This window comes from Capsicum annuum, chromosome 1 (assembly GCF_002878395.1).
Source record: "Capsicum annuum cultivar UCD-10X-F1 chromosome 1, UCD10Xv1.1, whole genome shotgun sequence".
NCBI lineage: Eukaryota > Viridiplantae > Streptophyta > Magnoliopsida > Solanales > Solanaceae > Capsicum > Capsicum annuum.
The window spans coordinates 114,806,090-114,830,737 of NC_061111.1; the positions used below are offsets into that span (position 1 = coordinate 114,806,090).

The window sequence follows — 24,648 nt, forward strand, 5'->3', positions numbered from 1 at the left end:
TCTTCAATTCTTTCTTTACGCTTTTTTCTCTCTTCTATCTCTAACTTCTACCTCTCTTTCTACTTTTTTTTTTTCTATTTTTGGTTTCCTTCTTTTTTTATGACAACGAAAATACCATAAGCGCATATTGATTTATATTCGCCCAACATTTATAATTTGAGGGTTATGTGGATCCTCAGCCATATATATTTTAGTCTCAAGAAAATATAATTAATTCATATACTTTTTTTTGTTTTTCATCCGGTGTTCGGTGCCTGCATTGGAGCCTCGACTAATTCGGATCGGGCGTTGCAGGGCCTATGAAGGTGGCATCACTCCCAACAGAGTTTTCTCCATAACTAGGGTTGTACCCTCGCCCTCTGGTTAAGGGTAGAGCATCCCCATCCACTGCACCACAACCCATGTTGATTTTAATTCATATACTTATTTGTATATAAATACAAATGATAAATTGCACATATTGACAACTAAACTATTCACATAATAAATTTATTTAAAATATATAGTATGATACAAATAAATTTAAAGTAAAAAAATATAAAATGCAATGACAAAAAAAAAGATGAGGAAAAGAATATAAAAAAAATATGAAAAATGACAACAATGACGAACCAAGAATGAAAAGGGGGTAAACAGAAATACAAAAAAAAAAAGAATGCAAAGAAATAGAATTGAAAAAGAAAAAAAGATGAAAAAGAAGAAAGAAAAAAAGAAAAAAAAAATAATAAGGAATGAGTAAAAAAAATGAAAAAAGAAAAAAAGAAGAAGCAAAAAAAACAAAAAAGAAAAAAAACTAAAATTTTAAGCATAAGTGGGTGATCTCTGTGTTTAAATGGGTACCCATATATTACCCATTTTGTCCATATTTGTATGAGCTTTTAAAATGAGTTGAAGTCCATATTTACCCATTTGAAATATGAGTGATCCAATTCACTAACTATGGGTTAAATGGACTCTTTTCACAAATATGGGCTGAAATTGCCACCCCTATCCAGTATAATAATTTTGTGAACGTTTGTTCTTTACCTATTAGGTGTTAATCCTTCAAACAAGATATGGCATTTTAAAGTTAAGATTGTTAGGTTCGAACTGATAAGGATGAGGGACCAAGTAGGTGGTGTCAATACCCTGTTATAATTTAATGACCATTTATGCTCATGTTTTGTGTCAAGTTTGGGGAAGAATTCAAGTTTTTGGCGGCATTGTAAATATTTAATAGTGATTGGACCGATTTTAATGGCTCAATGGACTTCTTGAAAGGCCTTCGGAGCCTCGCACTGCAGCAAACAATAATGGAACCAATAGAAATTTCCCTAGTCCAAATTTATATGGATGGGTTGCTGGAGAAGACTATTATACAATAGTGGGTGCTTGGGAGAATACCTGTGCGGGAAGGGGGAGGTTGAGAAGTCTATATATCATCTCAGACCTTATTTAAGAGGAAACACAGGGTAGGAAGGAAAGTGTAGCGAAATTGGCTAATGAAATTGACATGAAAAATAAAAAAACTAGATGAGCTGCGAATATGAAAGTATATCCTAAAATGAAAATCCATTAGTCGTTGAAGAAAAAGAAGAATGGTTAAGAGGACTGGAGCTGGTCACTTTGCTAGAGACTGCAACTAGAGAGCGTGGCCTCAATGAAGACCCACAAAATACAGGACCAGAACTCTAAGGAAGCAGCTTCGCGAGCACGAAAGGTGGTAAGATTGTCAATCAGAATTGAAACCTGAACCAACTACTCCTAAATTAAAAATATGGGATCAAGCCAAGGTGGAAATTTCTAAAGTTAAACTTGTATCCCATGCCTCCTGTTTATGGCTCTGGTCAGGTCAAAGGCAGTGGAAACAACAAGGCATAGGATTTCTGCCCAACTTCCGACCTTTTTGTTTCTACTGCCATCGACCTGATTATAGCCACAAACAGAAGGCATGGCATGTAAGTTAGACTTCAGAAACTGAAACCCTGGCTTTCGTTATTTTTAATTCAGGAGTTATTGGTTCAGGTTTCAATTCTGACAGACAATTGTACCAATTTCCTACGCTCGTGAAGCTTCTTCCTTAGCTTTCTGGTCCTGCACTTTGTGAGAGTCTTCATTGAGGCCACGCTCACTAGTTGCATTCTCGAGCAAAGTGTCTAGCTCCAGTTCAGTTAACTATTCTTCTTTTTCTTCACTGACGGAATTATGTATTTGGATACACTTCTACATTTGAATCTCATCCAGTTTTTTCATTTCTCATGTCAATTTCATTGGCCAGATTAACTAGAAGTTCCTTACTTGCTTCCCTGTGTTTTCTCTTAAACAAGGTCTGAGATGATATATGGCCTTCTCCACGTCCCCCTTCCCGCACAGGTATTCTTCCAAGCACCTTCTGTTGTATAAAAGTCTCTCCTCCAGCAATCCATCCATGTAAATTTGGACCAGGGGAATTTCTATTAGTTCCATTGTTGTTTGCTACAGTGCGAGGCTTCGGGGGCCTTTTAAAAAGTCTATAGCACCATTAAAATCGGTTTAATAACTATTGGATATTTACACTACTGCCAAAAACTTAAAATTTTCCCCAAACTTGGCACAAAAGCATAAGCATAGACCATTATTAAATTGTAATAGGGTATCAACACCACCATCTTGGAACCCTTTGGCCTTATCAATTTGTAACTATTAAACTAAATTGTATAATGTAGGATCTTGTTTGAAGGATCACTGTCTAATCGGTAGAAAACTGCATTCATAAAATCATTGCACTTTATGTGTGTCTATCACAGTATCCTGATCAATAATACATAACTCTCACGCATGAAAGTAGATCCATTGCACGCACCTTATTCTTCCTACCACATCAAGACATGTCAGATAGTGTTGTTTATTCATTTGCACACATGTGATGACTATTAAAAAAAGGTGTGAAGAGTCATGACTTTTTATCTTAACACATTCAAAATAGCTGATGAATGGAAATCTCCATCTGTTGCAACTGATGAATTAGTTGTTGGAAGAAATCAAAATATTTCCTCCAACATATGGTCCATCTATCGCAACAGATAATCCATATGATGCAATAAATGGTAAATTTATTGCGATAGACCAGACATTATTTATTCATCTGCACGCATGTGATGACTATTAAAAAAGGGGTAAAGAGTCGTGACTTTTATCTAACACATTCAAAATAGATGATGAACCGAATTCTCCATCTATTGCAACTGATGAATTACTTGTTTAAAGAAATCAAAAGATCTCCAAAAGATGGTCTATCTGTTGCAACAGTTAATAAATATGTTGCAACAGATGTCTCATCTATTGCATATATAGACAATCTATTGCAATAGATGGTAAATCTATTGCGACAGATAGATTATCTGTTGTAACAGCTCAATAATAATGGTTATTATCAATTCTCAAAACCGTTTTGAAAAGGTGAGAAGTATTAATGTAAAACAAAAAGTCGCAACTTTTCACAGAAAATAAAATGCCACCAGTTTGCATATAATTAATACAATAGAGCTTAACAGTCGTGCCTTTTAGCCTGACACATCCAGATTCAATCCTCTATAAATAGGTCCCTCCTTAATCTTCATTCTACTAAACTTTATTTATTTCTTGCATTATTTCTTTTCGTGTGACATCTTCAACCATTCTCTTCAAAGAGCATATTCCTTTCTCGTTGAGGTAAGTTTTTTTCTAGTGTAAATATACCAGCTGATAGTATACGTTGTATTATATTTGGACCTTTTTTCTATACATTTGTCAATTCATGCGTGTTCTAGATATGGCTGATCCAGTTTAGGATATTTCTATTTTGCGCAACACAATGCGGGAACTTCAGAGGAAGGTTAATAAACTGCAGAGGGAGTTGGTCGCCGAGAGAGTGACGATGTTCAGAGAAATGCAGAGGCTGATGAGGGCCCTGCTGTTGCGAGTTGATTAGCCGACTATAATTAATAATGATGATAATGATAATAATAAATATAATTAGAATGTGTTTTTTCTTTTAGCATATGTATTTTAATTTTTCTATATCGGATCTATAGCTAATGTATTTTATTTTTTGTTTAATGAAAATTTTATTTTTAGTCGACTTTAGCTTTTTTAATTCATATTCAATTCTCATTTTGTCTATTTCTTCTAAACATACATGTTAATATTAACATGTCGATGGTTGGAGGTAAGGAGGAATTTTGAATCCAGTAGCAATAACAATTTTGGCTTTTGAGTTCTTTCAACAAATAGACCATATGTTGGAACAGATTGGTTATCTATTGGGTTTCTATCAACAGATTATCCATCTGTTGTGACAAATCTATCATCTATTAGAGGAAAACATTCCAGTTTGATGGAATTGTGTTATGTTCTTCCGGCTAATGTCTATCTGTTGCCACAGATGGTTAATCTGTTGAGAATAATTATGATCTGTTGTATTATTTAGTTCATGTTTTGCCTTTTTTATTGATGCACAAGTTATTAAAAAGGATATTTTATATATAATAAATTATAACATTACGTTCACAACAATGAGTTAAATATATAAAAGTCCACAACAAACAACTATACAAGTTTTTGCAATTACTACGATCATGGTGGATTACGATCCGGGCATGTATTTTTCTTGTGGCCAGCGTAGTTACATACGGAGCACTTGTTTCTTCTTGATGAAAATGATTCTCTGACTCCACACCTCTTCTTATATGACTTTCTTCCCAGTTTGATAGTGCTTGGGTCAATATATGAAAGAGGTATTAATCTCCCCAAAACCTCTGCAGGAACAACCCAAGATTCTTTGGGAGGCATCGTAGTAATATACCCACTATATGTTATTTCATATTCTTCCACCGAATATTATTGAGAGGAGTGCTCGTAAACTTTAGGTTCATATTTTAGGCCATATTGAGCTCGAAGCGCTGCCATGGCATGTGGATATGGTATTTTGTCCAAGTCAAAAACTCTGCACGTACAAGATCTCGTTTGAAGATAAAGATCGACCGTGGAAACATCACCATAACCGGTGATACTGAATTTATAATTTGCTATTTTATGAGATAATAACCTATTCCCCAAACTAACGTTCATTGATATTATTTTTTCGATTTCAAGAAAAAATCGGGTTCTTTTTGGGGCCTTGAACTCCACACGCCTTTCATTAAAAAATCGGCCATACTTCTTATTTATTACTTCAAACATAGCCTTGATAGGAAATTCTCTTTTATCGCTAAATAATGAATTCACCAATTTAGCTATTTTTGATGTCATAATATTGTGCCTATACAAAAGAATCACTTAGTACAACATCATACAAAACTTATAACTCAAACAAGACATTAAATTCATAAGAATGTACCTATCTGCCGGACAGAATGCCCTATTCTATCTCTTGAAATCGACACGCACGAGAAGTTCTACTACCTTGGGATTCACATTTGTTATTTGATTGAAATGGTCTAAAAACTCCTCTCTACTACATGATTTATCTGCTCTATAAAAAGGGATCACGACCTTTTTTGTTATGATAGTTGGTCCGAATGTTTTCTCTAAGATGCCTGATGCAACAACCAAAGTAAGCTGAAGTGAAGAAAATCGAACCCATCTTTGGAATACTTGGATGCCTATTTGAAACAAAACACAACTCTTCGGTATCTTCAACGCAGCTTTGTAGTTGTTCAAAAAAAATCCATAAGAGGCATCATATTCCTTGTCCTCTACATAAAAAGTGATAGAAAAGATGTGATTCTCCGCATCCTGTGCCACAGCTACCAGCAGAACTCCATTATACCTGCTCCTCAAGAAGGTACTGTCGATGGCTATGCCTTTTCTCAAATGTCGAAAACCTTAAATCTAAGTTCCATAGGATACAAAAAAGTACTTGAACTTTCCATTTTCATTAATATACAATGTCGTCTTACTTTCAGGATTTGTGGACTCAATCATATAACGGTAGGCCTCCAGGACTACATATCCATGTTTGTGTGTCCTCCTAACCAAGTCCTTGGAAATCCTCATGGCCGTATATATCTTTCAATAACTGACCAGGACACCCAATTTTGTAAGGATTTGATTGGTCATAACCATTGTTGAAGGGCCTTTGCCATCGGGAAAACTACTCCTGAAATATTCACCGAGTACCTTTGTCATGGCGTGAGGATTTTGGCTCGAGATATGATCCGAACCATATGTGTGATGATTTCATATTTATGAATGATGAATCTTTCAAAACTTGTATACTTTACTGCTCTCAACCACCACTTGCAGTTCGTATTAGCACATTTGAAGCAAAAGACACTGCTCGAATTAATCACCTTCTTTATTATGAAATCTTTTTTCAAGCAAGAAATAAACAAAGTGGTAGATAGTTCAGTCTTATCCTTGAATGATATTCCAATAAAAAGGCCAGTCCCGTCATCCTGAAAATTTCCAGACTGTGTCGATTGAGAAGAAATACCCATTGTATTGGTCGTATCAATGGGCGTAGTTGTTTGATCATCATCTGGAATATTCATGTCTAGATCATCCAACCTATCATCAAAGATGTCTTATTGTTCTTCTTCTTCTACATTCTGATTCTCATTCTCTCTCATCTTTGCAACCACGTATACCCTTAACACCAGCCTGGATGAATCACTAAGATAAGCACACAACCGAACCTGATCGATTATCTTGAAAAATAGTACCTTTTGATTTTCAAAGGAGCTGTGCATGCAGTTGATGACATATTCTTCCAATTAACAATTAAGTCCACAATAACTGATGATTAAGTTCACAAAATCATCATATGAAATATTACTTTGGACTGTCATAGCTATCGTCTCTAGTATTTTACCCTCGTTCTAATGCCATATATATTGATTTCTCTTCTTAATCCATTAACCATGACAATCCACCCCTATTGTTATTGATCTATCAATTAGTGGTACCTAAATAAAGTCATTTGTTAAAAAAAGTTAATAGTGATTTCATAGTGCCGTAAATGAATCCCAATAGATGTGTAATCAGTCGCAACAAATTACTTACCTGTTGGGATTAATGTTACTCACCTAAAGCTGGTTTTAATAGACGAGCCATCTATTGTAACAGGTAAATCATATGTTGCAACAAACTATATATTTGTTGGGATTAATGTTACAGTACTGAGGCACCTTTGAAGCTGATTCCAATAGATGAGTGACATGTTCCAACAGATAATTAACCTATTGCAATAGATGACTTACCTGTTGAAACAGACGGCAATCTGTTGGAATTGAGGTCAGATTTTATCACAATAGGTTACTAATATGTTGCAACAGATATTTATCGTCTGTTGGAGTTGAGTTCAGGTTCTATTGTAATAGGTTAATAATCTATTACAACAAATATTTACCCTGTTGCAACAAATAACACGTCTGTTGGAATCGAGTTCAGGTTCCGTTGCAATAAGTTAATAATCTGTTACAACAGATATTTATCACGTTGCACCCAATAACTAATCTGTTTAAACAGATAAATCATCTATTGCAATAGATGACCCATCTATTCGATTCATGTTACGGCCTATAGAACCATAAACATGAATCCAACACATCAGTATTCCATTGAAACAGATGTCTCATCTATCGCAACAGATGATTTATCTGTTTAAACAGATAGCTCTTATGTTGGATTCATGATCGGGTTTTATCCATTGTTGGAAAACCAACACAATAGCAGTTACCCAGATGACAAATTCAACTAAAAATCATAATTTGACTTACCAAAGTCTCTTATGAAGTAATACCAAAGTGAAAAGTGATGTACGAAACAAAATTTTACCTAAGAAATTGGTCAAATAGCAATAGTAGCAATAACAACAACAACAATAATGGTCAACAAAAAGAAGATAAAGATGATAATGAAGTAGAAGATGATGATAATGAAGTAGAAGATGATAAATAAAGCAGCAGCAACAATGAACAATAAAAATCGCTTAGAGAGAGAAAACAACAATGGATGAGAAGAGAGATAAAGGCGTCTTTTTTCCCTCCATTTTCCATTATATTAGGTAAATATTTGGATCAAAGTATAAATTTAAAAACTTCTGGGTTATTCTTAAACTTACCAAACTTTCTTAATCCATAATAAAGTAATTACCACCTTCACTCAATAATTAAGACTTGTGTCACCTACAACTCATTTTAAAACTCTTTTGTCACCTACAGCTCAAAGCCCCAACAAACTAGATAAATTCCAACTAAGCAATGAGCAATGCAAGTGTCAAAGGTTTAAACTATAAAAAAATCATTAAGTAGATACATAGTTAAACATTAGTCATTTACTAAAATCAATTACAAAAGATGGACGAAAAAATGAAGGATGGTGCTTATTATCTAGTAGTGTTTATTTGCAATATCTTATCCACATCTATAATTATGAAAACTAGAAAGAAAATTTGGCCTTCTTGTCATGTTTTTCGCAAGCACAAGCTTGCTCGTAGGCCTCCCTGGTGCTTGTGCCATATCAGATGGGTATATTTTGCTTTCTACCATTCCACAAAAATAAGTGTTATGAACCAATTATCCCATATTGAAAAAATAGAGAAATGCTAAGGGGTTTATAGGCCAAATGGGTTCTCCCACCTATCAGGTTAGTCTTTTGGGTTGGGCTCTCTCATTTGATTTATATTAGTATTTTCATTGAGAGTCCCACGCGTTGGGCCGTGACTCGGAGTGGTGGCCTGCTTGCCAGGAGTGGTGACCTGGACCCAAAAGGGGTGCCAGCCGTGACCAACTGGGCGCAACCATGACCAACAAGGATCGATCCACGTGTAGAGCCACGTGTTGGGTCATGACTCGAAGTGGTGGCCTGCGTGCCAGGAGTGGTAGCCTAGATCCAAGAGGGGTGTCAGCCGTGACTAACTGGACGTAGCCGTGACTAACGAGGATCAATCCATGCGTGGAGCCGCGACTCGAAGTGGTGGCCTGTGCGCCAAGAGTGGTGGTCTGGACCTAAGAGGGGTGCCAATCGTGACCAACGAGGTCGTTGGTTCTCAAGCGGAGCTATTGTTATGAATCAATTATCCCACATTGGAAAAATAAAGAAATGCTAAGGAGTTTATAGGTCAAATGGGTTCTCTCACCTATCAGGCTAGTCTTTTGGGTTGGGCTCTCCCGTTTGGTTTATCACAATAAGACTAGCAACTATTATATGGCCTTTTTCCTATTAGGAAACTACTAAAATTGACTCACCTATTACTAAATACTATCCAACTATTAGCGATTAAGAAAAAATAATTAGATGAAAAACATGATAATCATGTTGATAATATGGGTTTTACTTGAGGGTTTTGTTGTCTATTTTTAGATGTCCTTAACTTTTCTAACACTTCAGATTTTATGGGATACGAAAACTGAAACTACAGAGAAAAAATAGCAAATTTGCATGGTACTTAAGAACACTACTAAATAAAAGGAGGTAACATTTTCTCTATTTTGTAAGATGAAGATGAGAGGTGTGTGTATGTGCGTGAGAAAGAGAGGGAGTAATAATTTGGCTAAGGATGTAAAGTAACTTTCTTTTTCTGTACAATTTTGTCATTTGATAATGTAACATAGAATAGGCTATACTTTATAATGTAACGTTACTAGTTGCATTTTTTTTATAAGTTTTGCAAATAGTATCCATATTATAATATCATGATTTATCATGTATAAGAATAGCATTGTATAGAATATATAACTAATACACATACTCATATTATTTGTCTTCATATTAAAAGTAGCTGTTCAATTTATTATACTGGCCTCTTCATGTTGTCCTTACTGTAATTAGATGGTCCAAAATAGTTGTAACTTTAAAAAAATGAATGTATGATTAGTTGTTTGTATTCATCTTTACCCTTAGTGATAAATATGAAGAGATATGAATGTTGTGCAAAAGAGTAAAATATTAAATTAAGGAGTTATAAAAACGGATAATTTAATAAAGTTATACTCTAATTAATTTTTTTATGAAGGGATGTACAAATTAAAGCATGACAAAAGAAGTGGACCAGAGGAAGTATTTGTCCGTTGGATAAAACTTATCCGACTAAAGATAAAATAATTATTTTAAAATTAAATTATTTCTGAATTTAAATAGAAACAGAAGCTATAAATGTTTTAATCATTTTTCTTGTAATGTTCATAATGGTTCAGAATATTATAAAGTTTTACAAAGTTTTTCATCTTTCAATCGTAGGAGATGGAGTTACTTTAATGATTTGTATAAGTCTTTTTCTTTCATTAATTACTACTATTTCAAATACGTCATGATATTGTATTATTTGAACTACAAGATCAAATTAAATTATAGATCGACATTTTTAAAATAGATTAAAACAGAGAGTGCATTATATAAATTAAAAAAGATTGTATCATATTATTTTGTACTGTATTATTTTGATAAACATAGCATTTGAATAGATTATATTTTTATTCGTCGCTACATAATTGCATACATCAACAAGAAAATAGAGTACATAATAAGTCACTACACAAAGGTGCAAGAAATAACAAAATAGTATTATTAAATATAGGTAAAATAAAAAAAGAAGAAGAAGATAATGACAGGATCATATGAAATTAGTGATTACATGAAATGAGAACATTTCGACCTTAGCTCATGATGAATTTAACAATATAATTCAATACCATTTAATTAATAATTAATTTTAATACTATATTTAGACTTACGTAAACACAATAAATAAGTAAAGAACCAACCAAACAAGCTATTTCCTCCGGTCCATATTAATTGAATTATTTAGATTTTTTATAATTCCAAATAAGTAAATTTTTAAAGTTTAAGAGAATTGTTGAGACTTTTTTTAATAGTTATTCTTTCTTTTAATGAGTTTTTAACTGTTTTACATTTTTCTTTAAAAAAGAAAAGTTTGAAAATAATTTTTTAAAACAAGTAATACTAAAAAGTATTTATTAATGTATGTTCTTAAATATTTTTTCTTTAAAGGGTGTGTCAATGGCCCTATAATTCACACCCCTTTGGCCATGAAATTTTTTCATTATTTTTCAAATTTTTCCACTTTATTTGAAATTCAGCATTTGCCTGTGAAAATGTCAAATACAAGTTGTATTTAGAATTTAGAAAAACAAAATCTTATTTTCACTTAAAAATTTAATTTTCTTAAATTTAATATTTAAATTATATTTCATGTTTAAATTATATTTAATAATTTTTAAGAAATTGTAAAAATTATTATCAAATATAATTTTAACTCCAACTTTAAAATTTTGACCTTTTTTTAAGATTTTCCTGACCAAATGCCCACTTAATATGGACCAAGGGGGTATTAAAATTAAAGTTTTTAAAAAATATTTATAAGTATCTCAGACTAGAAGATTCCCGGCCAAGTTAATTGTTGAGGTATTTATTTGTATTTTAAAATAAATAAATCATTTAATTTTTTTTCAAATTTATCTTTATAATTTAATAATCAATTAACTTTTAAAAAATATTAACAGATCAACTTTTTTTTTTTAAATAAAAATAAAAAACTATATTAAATTTATATTTTTAATATTTTTTTAATATGTATATCAAAATTTAACAATTCATTTTTGTTATTAAAGGGAGGGAGTAATAACTTCCTGATCCAAATCCACTCTCACTTTTCTCTTCTTTTTGTTTTTCTTTCATTTCATCATCAACAGATATCACTTTTTGCTACTGTACTTTCTTGGAGTGTCATCTTTTGCTTTTTGTGGGGTCTCAAATAGGTACTTTTTCTATCCTTTTGTTGCTTTTCCCAGTGTGTTTGGAAGAAAATTCTGTTGCACTTTCATTTCTACTGATTCTCGACATACTGTGTGTCTTCTGACATGGTGAGTACTGTCCATGTTTGACAATCAAAAAGATATTGTTGGTTAACAATGAAATCTTTGTTTTTTTTGTTCTTGTGTGTTTATTGGTGATAAGTCTGAGATTGTAGACTTTTTTTCTGAAAGAAATATGGAATCTTTACACAAGTAGCCTGTCTGATTTCTTATTTAATTTTTCTAGCCAGTATATGTAGATTATACAGGATTACACACATTGATTATATGCATAATATACATATATCTGCTGGCTATTTTTAGTAGAAGCAGTTGGTGGATGTTTCATTGGGATGGCTATTTTGTTCCACTGCTACTGATTGCTTTTTGTGGGGTCTCAAATAGGTACTTTTTATATCCTTTGGATGCTTTTTCCTTTATGTTTGGAAGAAATCAACACATACTGTTTCTTTCTCTTTCATTTGTGCTGATACTTGATACACTGACTGTCTTCTGACATGGTGAGTACTGTCCATGTTACTAGAAATGTTAGTGAAAAATGAAATCTTTGTTTTTCTTTTTGTATGTGTTTATTGGTTGTGATTGTTCTATGAGATTGTTGACTTTCTTCTGAAAGAAAAAAAGGGATTTTTAGTCAAATAGTCAGTCAGATCCACTATTTTCCAAGACTGTATATGTGAACTATACATGGTTATACACATGGATTATACATATATTATACGTGACTTGTACCTATGTCAATCTTTGTTTTTTTTGTGTGTGTGTTTACTGGTTTTGATCATTCTCTAGATTGTTGAATTTCTTCTGAAAGATAAAAAAGAATTTTTTTACAAATAATCAGTCAGTAACAACAACATACCCAGTATATTTCCACCAAGTGGGATTTGGGAAGGGTAAGTGTACGCCGTCCATACCACTACCTCAGCGGTGAGATAGAGAGGTTGTTTCCGATATCACAATAGTCAGTCAGATTCACTATTTTTCCAAGCATTCATGGTTATACACATAGATTACACATATATTTTACTTGAATTGTACATCTATCTGCTGGCTATTTTTATTAGTATAGCTGTATAAGCAGTTGGGTGGACGGATATGTAGATTAACACTTTTGATTCCTTTGCACAAATAGGCAGTAGGATTCACAATAATGAATTGAGTATGGACCATGATCAGATTGAATCTTTAATATTCTCTTCTCAATTTGTGTAGGATTTTTGGAGCATTCTCAATTTGATTACAATTTCACCTGAAGTTGAAAAGTTGTTGTCCAGTGGTTTGAAGATGTATTCGGTGGAGAGCAAAGGAGGGGCTATAGTTTGCATGTTGGTGTCATTGTTCTTCTTAGGGACATGGCCAGCCTTACTAACTTTACTTGAAAGAAGAGGGAGATTTCCTCAGCACACTTACCTTGATTATACTTTAACTAATCTTTTGGCTGCTTTCATAATTGCATTTACTTTTGGCGAAATTGGGACTAGCTCAACGGGAAAACCAAACTTCCTCCGCCAACTCTCTCAGGTTGGTGCCTAATTTATAGCTAACAACTCTATATGATTTCGATCTATAGGTGTGAGTGTGAAGCACAGATGCACGATGCCATTGTAAAATTCTTGTATAGATATAAACACATTGAAATTCAGTATAAGGACAAAGTTTGAATAGGTTATCTTGGTGGATAGAGTTATTGGAATTTGTGCTGGTAGGAGGTAACCGATATCCTCAGAAATTAGTCGAGGTGCGCACAAGCTGACCCAAACATCATGGTTATTAAAAATAAGTATGAACAAGTGAGATACAGAACAAGAAGGGAGGGCGGGGATTGGTTAATACTGCAGCGTCAAGGCTAAAATCTGGCCAGAATGAGTTTGTTGCACTAGTTTATAGTTCTTGTTTCGTTTGATTTCGAATTGCACGTAATACTCTGAGAAATAAGTAGTCTAATTGACTAAACATGATTTTATATGTGACACTTATGCTGGAAGTCTTGGGTTGTGAAATTAAGATTCTCTAATTTTGGCATTTGGAACTTATGGATCGAGGCCTTCTAAATGTTGCATAACTTCTATTCTATTGAGTACAATATAGATGTTGTAAGTACCAACTCGGGAACATGATGATGAATAAAACAAATCTACAAGACTGTCATTCCGTTCAGCAGTCACATTTTGTTCAGTCCACATACCACCTATAAGCTACTTGATAGGTGGAGATAAAGACTGGAACTCGCTGTCTCTTGTTACTCATATGTTGTTTCATTGGGAAGAATTGTTGTGTCCAGAATTATGTAGAATTTTGCATATTAATTTGGTCATTGGTTTTTCTGGAACTTTGATTAGCATCTGTTTTATTTTCATCTGGTTTCCTGGTTTAACTTTGTCACTGCCATGAGACTCCTGCTGTTGGAACCAAATACCTTTTTATGTTAAGAGAACTTCAAGACTTTAGCAATCCTCATTCCTAGCTAAAATTATAAGGTTTTAGTGCATTACTTTTACCAATATCACCTATAGGCAGGATATTATCTTGCTCAAGTTATTTACTGCAATAGAAACTTTCTGACAATTCCAGCAGATTGATTGCATTTATCATTGTTAATAGTTGACATTGCACAATAACAAGAGATGTTGGACTTATATTTATTTGTTTATTGTCTTTTGATATTCTAAATTCACATACGTGGACAAATGGTGCAGGATAATTGGCCAAGCGTCTTATTTGCAATGGCTGGAGGGGTGGTCCTCAGCATTGGAAACCTTACAACTCAATATGCTTGGGCCTTTGTTGGTTTATCAGTTACCGAAGTTGTCTCCTCAAGCATTACTGTCGTTATAGGTATCATTTTCACTTTTCTGAAATGACCTACTGACGATGTCCCATTCTGTAGTATCATAGTTTGTCTAAATTTTGGACTAGTGCGTCGGTTATGGCAGGAACAACTTTGAATTACTACCTTGATGACAAAATTAACAAAGCGGAAATTCTTTTTCCGGGGGTTGGATGCTTCTTGATTGCGGTTTGTTTAGGCTCTGCTGTTCATGCATCCAATTCGGCTGATAACAAAGCAAAGCTTGATGGTTATTCAAATGACTCTAAAGACGGCATTAGGTATGCATCAATACAAGATATAATAAGGACATTGTTTTTCACATCTATGCAAAATGGGGAATCCATTAATATCAGGAAATTAATGTTGATTCTAATTGAACCTTTTGCAGGACTAATAATATTACCAACTCTAAACAAGCATATACAAAGAGAGGTATTATAAGCTTGAATCTGAAAATTGAAGTTTCATCTCTTCACCGTCTTTTAAGATCCACAGCCTTATTTCTTTTTCTAATGAATAATTTTGGGAATGCTAAACATCCACAGTTGGCGTAAATGATGAGAAGGGAGTTGCTTCTATAGAGAAGGCAAAATTTGGGACTGCACTTTTCCTTATAGATCTTGAGAAGAGAAGAGCCATCAAGGTTGAAAATCCTTCTTGAATTACCAATCTTATTAAATATTATTCTTGCTTCAATGTTAACTTTTGGCTAGAAAAATTGCTCCTGGACTACATATTAGATCTAGGAGGAATAAGTCGATAGCCACTTAAACTTGTTAATAAACTTCATTTAGACACTCGGACTATGACTTGTTCTGATTGAACACCTAAACACATGATAAAATTTCCTATTAGACACTAACACTACTAATTTTGGGGAAGTTTCCGCCTAGATGTAATGTTTTTTGTCGTTTTGTCAATCCAATGTAGTGGAAGATGTTCAAGGGAAAAGCGCTGTCCTTGTTTATTCATATTCTTGTGTCTCCTTGCAGATATTTGGGAAGAGCGCTGTCATTGGTTTGGCTTTAACATTCTTTGCTGGAGTTTGCTTCTCTCTCTTCTCTCCAGCATTCAACCTTGCCACAAATGATCAGTGGCATACTCTTAAAGATGGAGTTCCGCACTTGAGTGTCTACACAGCATTTTTCTACTTCTCAGTTTCTTGCTTCGTCGTTGCCTTGATCCTGAACCTCATCTTCTTATACCGCCCTGTTCTAAATGCGCCCAAGTCGTCTCTGAAGGCTTATCTTAATGACTGGAACGGTAGAGGTTGGGCACTTTTGGCAGGACTTCTGTGTGGTTTTGGAAATGGGCTCCAATTCATGGGAGGTCAAGCAGCTGGATATGCAGCTGCAGATGCTGTTCAGGTTAGTCATTTATGTTATTAATTAATTAATTAACTGCGCCTCAACATAGTTGGGGTTGGATATAATGAATCCTCTTTATCTATTCTGGAAAAAACTAAAACTAAAAATGAAAATAAGAGATAAACTACAACATGAATGGGACATCCAACTACAGACCTCGAACGTGCTCACTAGCTGCAACATACTAAAATTATTTGAAATATGTTTGAAATTTCAGGCGCTGCCTCTTGTGAGCACATTTTGGGGGATAATTTTATTTGGAGAGTACCGAAGATCGTCCAGGAAAACATATACACTCCTAGTTGGCATGTTGTTTATGTTTGTAGCAGCGGTCGGAATACTTATGGCATCGTCAGGGCATCGCAAATAGTGCATAGAAGAAATCATAATGCTGTTTTACACATCTTCATAATTAGATTATGGTGTAGTATTTGTTACTTTGCTGTTTCTTGTTGAATAGAAGCACAATTTAATTAAAATCTGCTGGAGAATTCTTACTATATATAGAGGTGGTATATGGCACCCATTTTAGCAAGCATTTAGAGACATATTGTATGGATGAGGAATCAGATCTTTCAACTTGTAGTTTATATATATGCAATTCTTGAATTATTATGCAATATTAATGAAATTTTATTATCTGCCGTCCAACTTTTTTTAAAATTAATAATAAACTATGAAATATTACCAAAAAAATTGCACAAAATTTGTATCGGCTGAAATTATATAAAATAACAAAAACAATATTACCACAAAAAAATGTAGGAGATTACAGTCATTACCTCAGAAATGGGTGGTGTTGAACTTTTGACCTCCCTTTGCCTGGTAAACCTCCAAGGTTTGAAAGTTGAAATTTATTAAAATAAGTTTTATTCATTAGATAAGCGGAGTCAAAAATCCAAGATCACCTTCTTCTTAGAATCATTAGAAGAAAAAGTGGATGGTCTTACATAGAGGCGGATATACCTTTCGGTAAGGGGTTCATCTGAACCTAGTATGCTATTTAAATTTTAGAGAAATACCAGATTTATTTGTTTTTTTTTTGTTAGTCTTTGGCCTAAAGCTTTGAATTTTAACAGTCGTTTGGTATGAGGTAAGGAGTAATAATCTCGGGATAAAATGCAGCAGTTGTATCCTGCATTTGGTTGGAGGTATTAGTCCATCCTGGGATTATTCATCCCACCATTTATACCATAGCGATAGGATAAGTTATCCCACATGCATGGTGGGATAACTTATCCGAGGATAACTTGTTCCCAACCAAACGACCCCGTTATTTATTTGACTTACGTTAATCTTGTTGATAATTGTGATTTCTAATATCAAAGTGTTGTTTGCATTAGGTAATGACTGTATTACAATTAATTTATGACAGATGATTCTCATTTCTTACATGACTTTCTTTTTTGGTTTGAAAACTGATTCTATTGCATTAAAGCATAAGATATTCCTACCAAGCAAGGATTAATGTATGATAGATGATTTTCATTTTTTAAAGGATTGCAGTCACCTAAATTGGGATGGAGGGAGTATAGATTATGCATGGTTATGCATGTACATATTTTCTGCTGGCTGTATTTAGTTTAAGCGGTTGGGTCGATGACCATTTAGGTTAATTCTTCACTTTTTTTTTTACACAAATAGCCTGTCGGGCTCACAATAAACGAATGGTGTATGGACCATGATCAAACTGAATCTTTAATATTCTCTTCTTAATTTGTGTAGGATTTTTGGAGCATTCCCAATTTGATTACAATTTCACCTCAAATTATAGGGTATTATCCAGTGATTTGAAGATGTATATGGTGGAGAGCAAAGGAGGGACTATAGTCTGCATGTTGGTGGCATTGTTCTTCTTAGGAACATGGCCAGCCTTACTAACTTTACTTGAAAGAAGAGGGAGATTTCCTCAACACACTTAGCTTGAGTATACTTTCACTAATCTTTTGGCTGCTGTCATAATTGCTTTCTCTTTGGGTGAAATCGGGACAAGCTCAATGGAAAGGCCAAACTTCCTTTCTCAACTCTCTCAGGTTAGTGCCTAGTTTACTGCCAACAATTCTGTACAATTTGATCGATAGGTGTGAATGTGACGCACTGATGCAGGATCCTAATCTAAAGTTCTTGTATAGATCTAAGCACATTGAGATTTAGTACCGTTAATTGTAAAGTATGAATAGGTGAGCTGGTGGATAGAGTTGCCGGATGCCCATCTTGGTGGGAGGTAACGGGGCCCTATAAAATTGGTCGAGATGCGAGGAAGATGGCCCAAACACCATGTCAATTAAAAAAAGGTATGAATAGGTGAGTTACAGCAGGAGGGAGTTATAGAAAGGGGGGAAGGGGTGGGGGGTGGGGGTATTTTAATGTCAGAAAGAGTTGGTTGCACTAGTTTTTAGTTATTGTTTCATTTGGTTTTGCATTGCATGTAATACTCCGAGTAATAAGTAGTTTATTTGACTAAACATGATTTTTTATGTGACGCTTTTGCTGAAGTCTTGGATTGTGAAATTGACATTATCTAATTTTGGCATTTGCAACTTATGGTTCGAGGCCTTTTATATGTTGCATAATTATTGTTCTATCAAGTACAATATACATGTTGCAAGTAGTAACTCAGGAACATATGATGAATAAAACAATCCTAGATGACTGTCCTTCCGTTCTCCAGTCATTCTATTACGGTAGATGAATGTTGCAAGTAGTGTTGTTTGTGATTTAAAATGATGACCAAGATGTAGATGTTATTACCACCTATAATTACTTGATTGGTGGATTTAAGGACTGGAATTCGATGTCTCTTGTGGTTCATGTGATGTTTCATTGAGATGAATTGTTGTTACCAGCTTAAAGTGGAGTTATGTTTATTAATTTGCTGATTGGTTTGTCCAGTGATCTTGTCTGGAACTTTGATTAGCAAATCTTTTAGTTTCTTCTGGTTTCATAGTTTTAACTTTGTCACTGCCAAGAGATCCGTGCTACTGAAGCTATGATGACTTCGTGCTACTAGCAACATTTCAAGGTTTTTCGTATACTCACATTAAGATCACCTATAGGAAAAATATTCTTTTTTTTTTTTCAAATTGTCTACGGTAATATAAAACTTTACAACAATTCCCAGACTGATTGCATATATTATTGTTAATTATTTAAATTGCACAATAATAAGCATTTCGGAATTTCCGGGATTCTAGAATTACATTCGTGGACAAATGATGCAGGATAATTGGCCCAGTGTCTTATTTGCAATGGCTGGAGGGGTGGTCCTCAGCCTTGGGAACCTTGCAACTCAATATGCTTTGGCCTTTGTTGGTTTATCAGTTACCGAGGTCGTCTCTGCAAGCATTACTGTTGTTATAGGTATCATCTTAACTTCAGTTTATAATATTTCTGAAATACCTAGTGTCTGATGTCCCTTTCTGCAATGTTAGAATTTGTTTAAACTTTGGATTATTGCTTTGGTTGTGACAGGTACAACCGTGAATTACTACCTTGATGACAAAATTAACAAAGCGGAGTCTTTTTCCGGGGGTAGGATGCTTCTTGATTGCTGTTTTCTTAGGCTCTGGTGTTCATGCATCCAATGCAGCTGATAACAAAGCAAAGCTTGAAAGTTATTCTAATGAGTCTAAAGATGACATTAGGTATGCATTTCCTAGGATATATTAAGGACATCATTTTCACGTCTTCACAAAATAGAGAATGACATTTATGCTTTGGTTCGTTTTATTTCTTTTTGTTTTTATAATAAAAAAAAGTATACGAAAGATGTTATTTTTTTGTCCGAGGCTCATGTCATGATAGTGTTAATATTGTATATATGAGTATTGATATTGTGTACTTTTTAGTCTATGTAGCATTAGTTATATACTCTATTGTGTATTGGGGTATTGGGGTGTGTATTACTAATACCTTAAAATTAATAGTAATATTAATGTAATGAATTCTAATGTTTGCATTAGCATGATTAATGACACAATTATTCCTCAAAAAAAATTTTCACATCCTTTCCACAATATATATGGATAGTATTTTTGTAAAAAAATTATTTTTTTTAGAAATTATGCGATTTATATTATTTTTAATACACCAAACCAAATACCATATCAGAAAAATGCAAGTATAATTAACGCAAGCATAGCGAACACAAACATTACTAATACAAGCGTCACTAATAAATCATATTTTATATTATTCTTATCTATTCTGCCAAACCACACTGTCATTCTACCAAACGACAGTGTCATTTAATGACTTATCCAACAGATACATTGACCATATTTTGCCTTCCTTTTTTTCCATTCCTATTGCTGCTGGAGTTGGTGTAGAGGTGGGGGAGCACATTAACGGAAACAGATATTGAAAAATGGAGAATACACAAAAACTCTGACAAGGATAACATATTTCACATTGCTATACAAATTTTTCACCATTACTCTCGGGAAATTGACGTTGATTCTAATTGAAACATTTGCAGGGGTGATAGTATTACTGACTCTAAACAAGCCTATACAAAGAGACGTATTATGAGCTTGAATCTGAAAAATAAAGTTTCATATCTTTACCATTCTTTTTAAGATCCAAAGACATACTTTTTCCTTAAAGAATTTTCTTGGGAATGCTAACCACCTGTTGGCGAAAATGATGCGGTGAAGGGAGTTAAAGCCACAGACAAGGCAAAATTTGGAACTGCATCTTTCCTTATAGATCTCGAGAAGAGAAGAGCGATCAATGTCGGAATTCTTCTTGAATTTCTTATCTTATTGAATACTACAACCACTTCATGTTAACTTCGGGGTTGAAAAATATCTCAACAACAACAATAACAACATATCCAGTATATTCCCACATAGTGGGGTATAAGGAGGGTAGAATGTATGCTCTATATCACTATCGATAGGCCCCCGGCTTGAGACCAAACAATGTAGGAAAAGAAAACAAAAAAAGATAGTAACAAAACACCAGACAATAACAAAGCAACAGACAATAATAGAAACAAGATTAGCACCCAATAATACCACCCATAAAATACCCGAAACCACAAACAACACCCAAAAAATCATGGAACATATGATATAGGAGGAAATACATCAACATCCCTTAAATTTTCTGTTATTTTCATTTAGACACTCTTACTATGACCTGTTCCGATTGAGCATCTGAACACATGATAAAGTGTTCATATTAGACACTTCCAGCTCAAATCCTAGAAATGTTTCCACCTAGACCTAATTTTTTTGACCGTTTTGTCAATCCAATGTAGTGGAATATTTCAAACGGAAAAGCGGTTTCCTTGTTTGTTCACATTCTTGTGCTCGCTTGCAGATACTTGGAAGGAGCAGCATCGTTGGTTTGGCCTTAACATTCTTTGCTGGGGCTTGTTTTTCTCTCTTCTCACCAGCATTCAACCTTGCCACAAATGATCAGTGGCATACTCTAAAAGATGGAGTTCCACACTTGAAAGTCTATACAGCGTTCTTCTATTTCTCAGTTTCTTGCTTCGTAGTTGGCTGGATTCTGAACCTCATCTTCTTATACCGCCCTATTCTAAATGCCCCCAAGTCATCTCTGAAGGCTTATCTTACTGACTGAAACGGTAGAGGTTGGGCACTTCTGGCAGGACTTTTGTGTGGTTTTGGAAATGGTCTCCAATTCATGGGAGGTCAAGCAGCTGGATGTGCAGCTGCAGATGCTGTTCAGGTTAGCCATTTATATTATTAATTAATCAATCGTGTCTCAACATAGTTGTGGTCAGATATGATGAATCCTCTTTATCTGTTCTTAAAATGATTGAAAATGAAAATCAGACGTAAGCTACATTCAGCTACAGACCTCGAACATGCTACTCTAGTCCATGAGATGTTGTGATGTGAATTTCTTCACTAGCAGCTGCAAGCATGCTAATGTTATTTCAAATTTGTGTGAAATTCCAGGCGCTGCCTCTCGTGAGCACATTTTGGGGGATAGTTTTATTTGGAGAGTACCGAATATCGTCCAGAAAAACATATACGCTCCTAGTTGGCATGCTGTCTATGTTTGTAGCAGCTGTTGGAGTACTCATGGCATCGGCAGGGCAACGCAAATAGTGCATAAAAAACACTTAGAACCTCATAAATCATAATGCTGTTGTACATATTATCATCATAATTAGAAAAATGATATGTTGTATATGATACGTTGAACCTCATAAATCATAATGGTGTTGTACATATCTATCATCATAACTAGAAAAACAATATATTGTATATGGTACATTGTTGTTTCTTGTCAAATGGAAGAAAAATTTATTTACAATCTGCGGGACAATTATCACTGTCTATAGAAATAGCACCTATTGCAGGCAATTACATACCATCTGTATGGATAATGAATAAAAAATTCCAACTTCCTTGTATGTTATATATAGGACAAAGGTATCGATAGACACTCAAATAAAAGATGTCAAGTGGCATTGAGGGCTCCAAAAAATTTTTAGTAACAATTTTTTTTTTTCAAAAACTAAAGGCCCTTTTTAATAAAACAAAAATCATTAGAGGGTCCCAATTTTCTTTTTTTAATAAAACAATACGCTGGGGCCTGGGGGGCTGGGGGTAGGTGGAGGAGTTTTATTTTTATTTTTAAAAAAAAATTATAATTTCTTTTTAATAATTAGTTTTTTATTTTTTTAAATACTTTTATAATTTCTTTTTTATAATTAGGCAAAAAAGCATTAGGGGGTCCCAATTTTTTTTTTTAATAAAACAATACGCTGGGGGCTGGGGGTAGGTGGGGGAGTTTTATTTTTATTTTTTTTAAATTTTATAATTTATTTTTAATAATTAGTTTTTTATTTTTTAAATAATTTTATAATTTCTTTTTTATAATTAGGATTTTATTTTTATTTTTTAAATAATTTTATAATTATTTTTTAATAATTTGGATCCTCAATTCCATTTTTTATTTTCATTTTTTAGAAATTTTTATAATCTTTTTAACAATTATTTATTTAAAATAATGTTTTAATAATTTATTTCATTTTTAAAAAAAAATTATATTTTTTAAAAATAATCATTTTTTTATTTTTATTTTTCAAATAATTTTATAATTATTTTTTCATAATTTATATCCTCAAAGTCATTTTTTATTTTCATTTTTTAAAAATTTTTATAATTTTTTTAATAATTAATTTTTTATTTTTTAAATAATTTATTTCATTTTTTTAAAAAAAAATTGTAATTTGTTTTAAATAATCAATTTTTAATTTTTATTTTTCAAATAATTTTATAATTATTTTTTCATAATTTATATCCTCGCCATTTTTTATTTTCATTTTTTAAAAAAAATTATAATTTTTCTTAATAATTAATTTTTTTAAAAAATAATTTTTTAATAATTTATTTCATATTTTTTAAAAATTTATAATTTTTTTAAATAATCAGTTTTTTTATTTTTTAATTAGTTTTAGAATTATTTTTTAATAATTTCCTCAATGCCATTTGTATATACTTTTTCTTAAAAAATTATAATTAATTTTTAATAATTATTGGACCCACAATGCCACGTGTCAGATTCCAATTAGGTTATTTTGCCACGCCATCGCGTGTGTGCAACACACACTTTGAACCTTTTGCTAATAGGGCAAAAAAGGTCCAATTGAAATAAAATGTGGGGGGTTTAGGAGCCTGATAGAAACAGATCTTAGTTTAGGTGTCTACGTAAATTTTGGCAATAAGTTTGAGAGTCTATCGATGACTTTGACCTTATATATAATATACATACAATTATTGAATTATTCTGCAGTATTAGTGAAGTTTTATTATTTGTTGTCCATTTTCATGAACATTGATTTTGGTTTATACAAATATTAGTTTTATAAGGCCTGGGCTAAGCTGAGCTCAAACTCAAAATATAACCATAATACTTAAGTTTATCAAATTAGAATATTTAGTGTCAAATTTTCTATCTGCATAATTAATTTAATATAATTACAAATTAATCAAATTCTGTCAATAAATTCTCATAATTTTTAAAGCTTTTTAGTCATAATTAGATTAAAAAAATAATAAAAAAATATTTATGAGAAAGTAAGTTTATTAAAAATATAAGCAATAACCAAAAGAGTCACATGTGAATTAATATTATATAAACTAACATGGGAAATTACAATAATTACAATTTGGCAAAAATCATAAATTAAAATAACATTTTTATGAGTTTTATGAGCAAACAATTTTCGTTTATATGAAGAAATATATTTATTTTGATATTTATTTATACTTATTATTTATGCAAATTTAATAAATAACTTCAATTCATTATAATGGATCTCATGAATCAAGTTAGTTTTTCATCTATGCTTTGTACTTAAAACACTAATTCTTAGTTCGTCAAATAACAGATCTTTTTAAAAAAACAAAAAAACAAAATTATCCATCTTGACTGATAACACTATTTTTTATTTCAACACCATACAATATCATTTAATAGTTTATTTTTGATCTCATTAAATAAATTCTTTTTTTGGAGGTTTAAACTAAATAGAAAGAACATTTTTGAGAGGAACATGTTATGCATGTGATACATGTTTAAATGTGAAGTAAGACCTAACAAATGATTTAGTTAAATAAGAAAATTTGGCATCAACATTATCTAAATTTTATCAAAATGTCTACGGACAACTAATATAAAGGTACTTTCC

At 32.9% G+C, this 24,648-nt stretch overlaps 1 protein-coding gene and 1 pseudogene across 9 annotated transcripts; both read left to right on the forward strand.

The window, feature by feature from the left end:
* The first annotated feature begins 11,565 nt into the window (after window positions 1-11,565).
* On the forward strand, window positions 11,566-16,610 carry LOC107876413 (ureide permease 1). Of its 9 annotated transcripts, none has more exons than XM_016723353.2 (9): window positions 11,566-11,717; window positions 12,078-12,158; window positions 12,987-13,295; window positions 14,471-14,609; window positions 14,708-14,882; window positions 14,993-15,036; window positions 15,150-15,247; window positions 15,597-15,971; window positions 16,189-16,610. In XM_016723353.2, exons 3-9 carry the CDS (start codon window positions 13,059-13,061, stop codon window positions 16,339-16,341), a joined length of 1,221 nt encoding a protein of 406 aa, XP_016578839.1. In that variant the 5' UTR covers window positions 11,566-11,717; window positions 12,078-12,158; window positions 12,987-13,058; the 3' UTR covers window positions 16,342-16,610. The 9 variants fall into 9 exon arrangements, with proteins under 9 accessions (XP_016578839.1, XP_016578852.1, XP_016578844.1 ...); XM_016723358.2 differs by having other exon boundaries at window positions 11,575-11,717; window positions 12,081-12,158; XM_016723370.2 differs by having other exon boundaries at window positions 11,592-11,717; window positions 12,087-12,158.
* A 1,116-nt stretch (window positions 16,611-17,726) lies between these two features.
* LOC107876456 lies at window positions 17,727-22,278 on the forward strand (annotated as a pseudogene).
* Window positions 22,279-24,648: the final 2,370 nt, after the last annotated feature.

Coding starts and splice junctions, on each gene's coding strand:
- LOC107876413 (XM_016723344.2), top strand. Junction 14,610..14,707: donor AAGCATTACTGTCGTTATAG/GTATCATTTTCA, acceptor CGGTTATGGCAG/GAACAACTTTGAATTACTAC. Junction 15,037..15,149: donor ACAAGCATATACAAAGAGAG/GTATTATAAGCT, acceptor AAACATCCACAG/TTGGCGTAAATGATGAGAAG.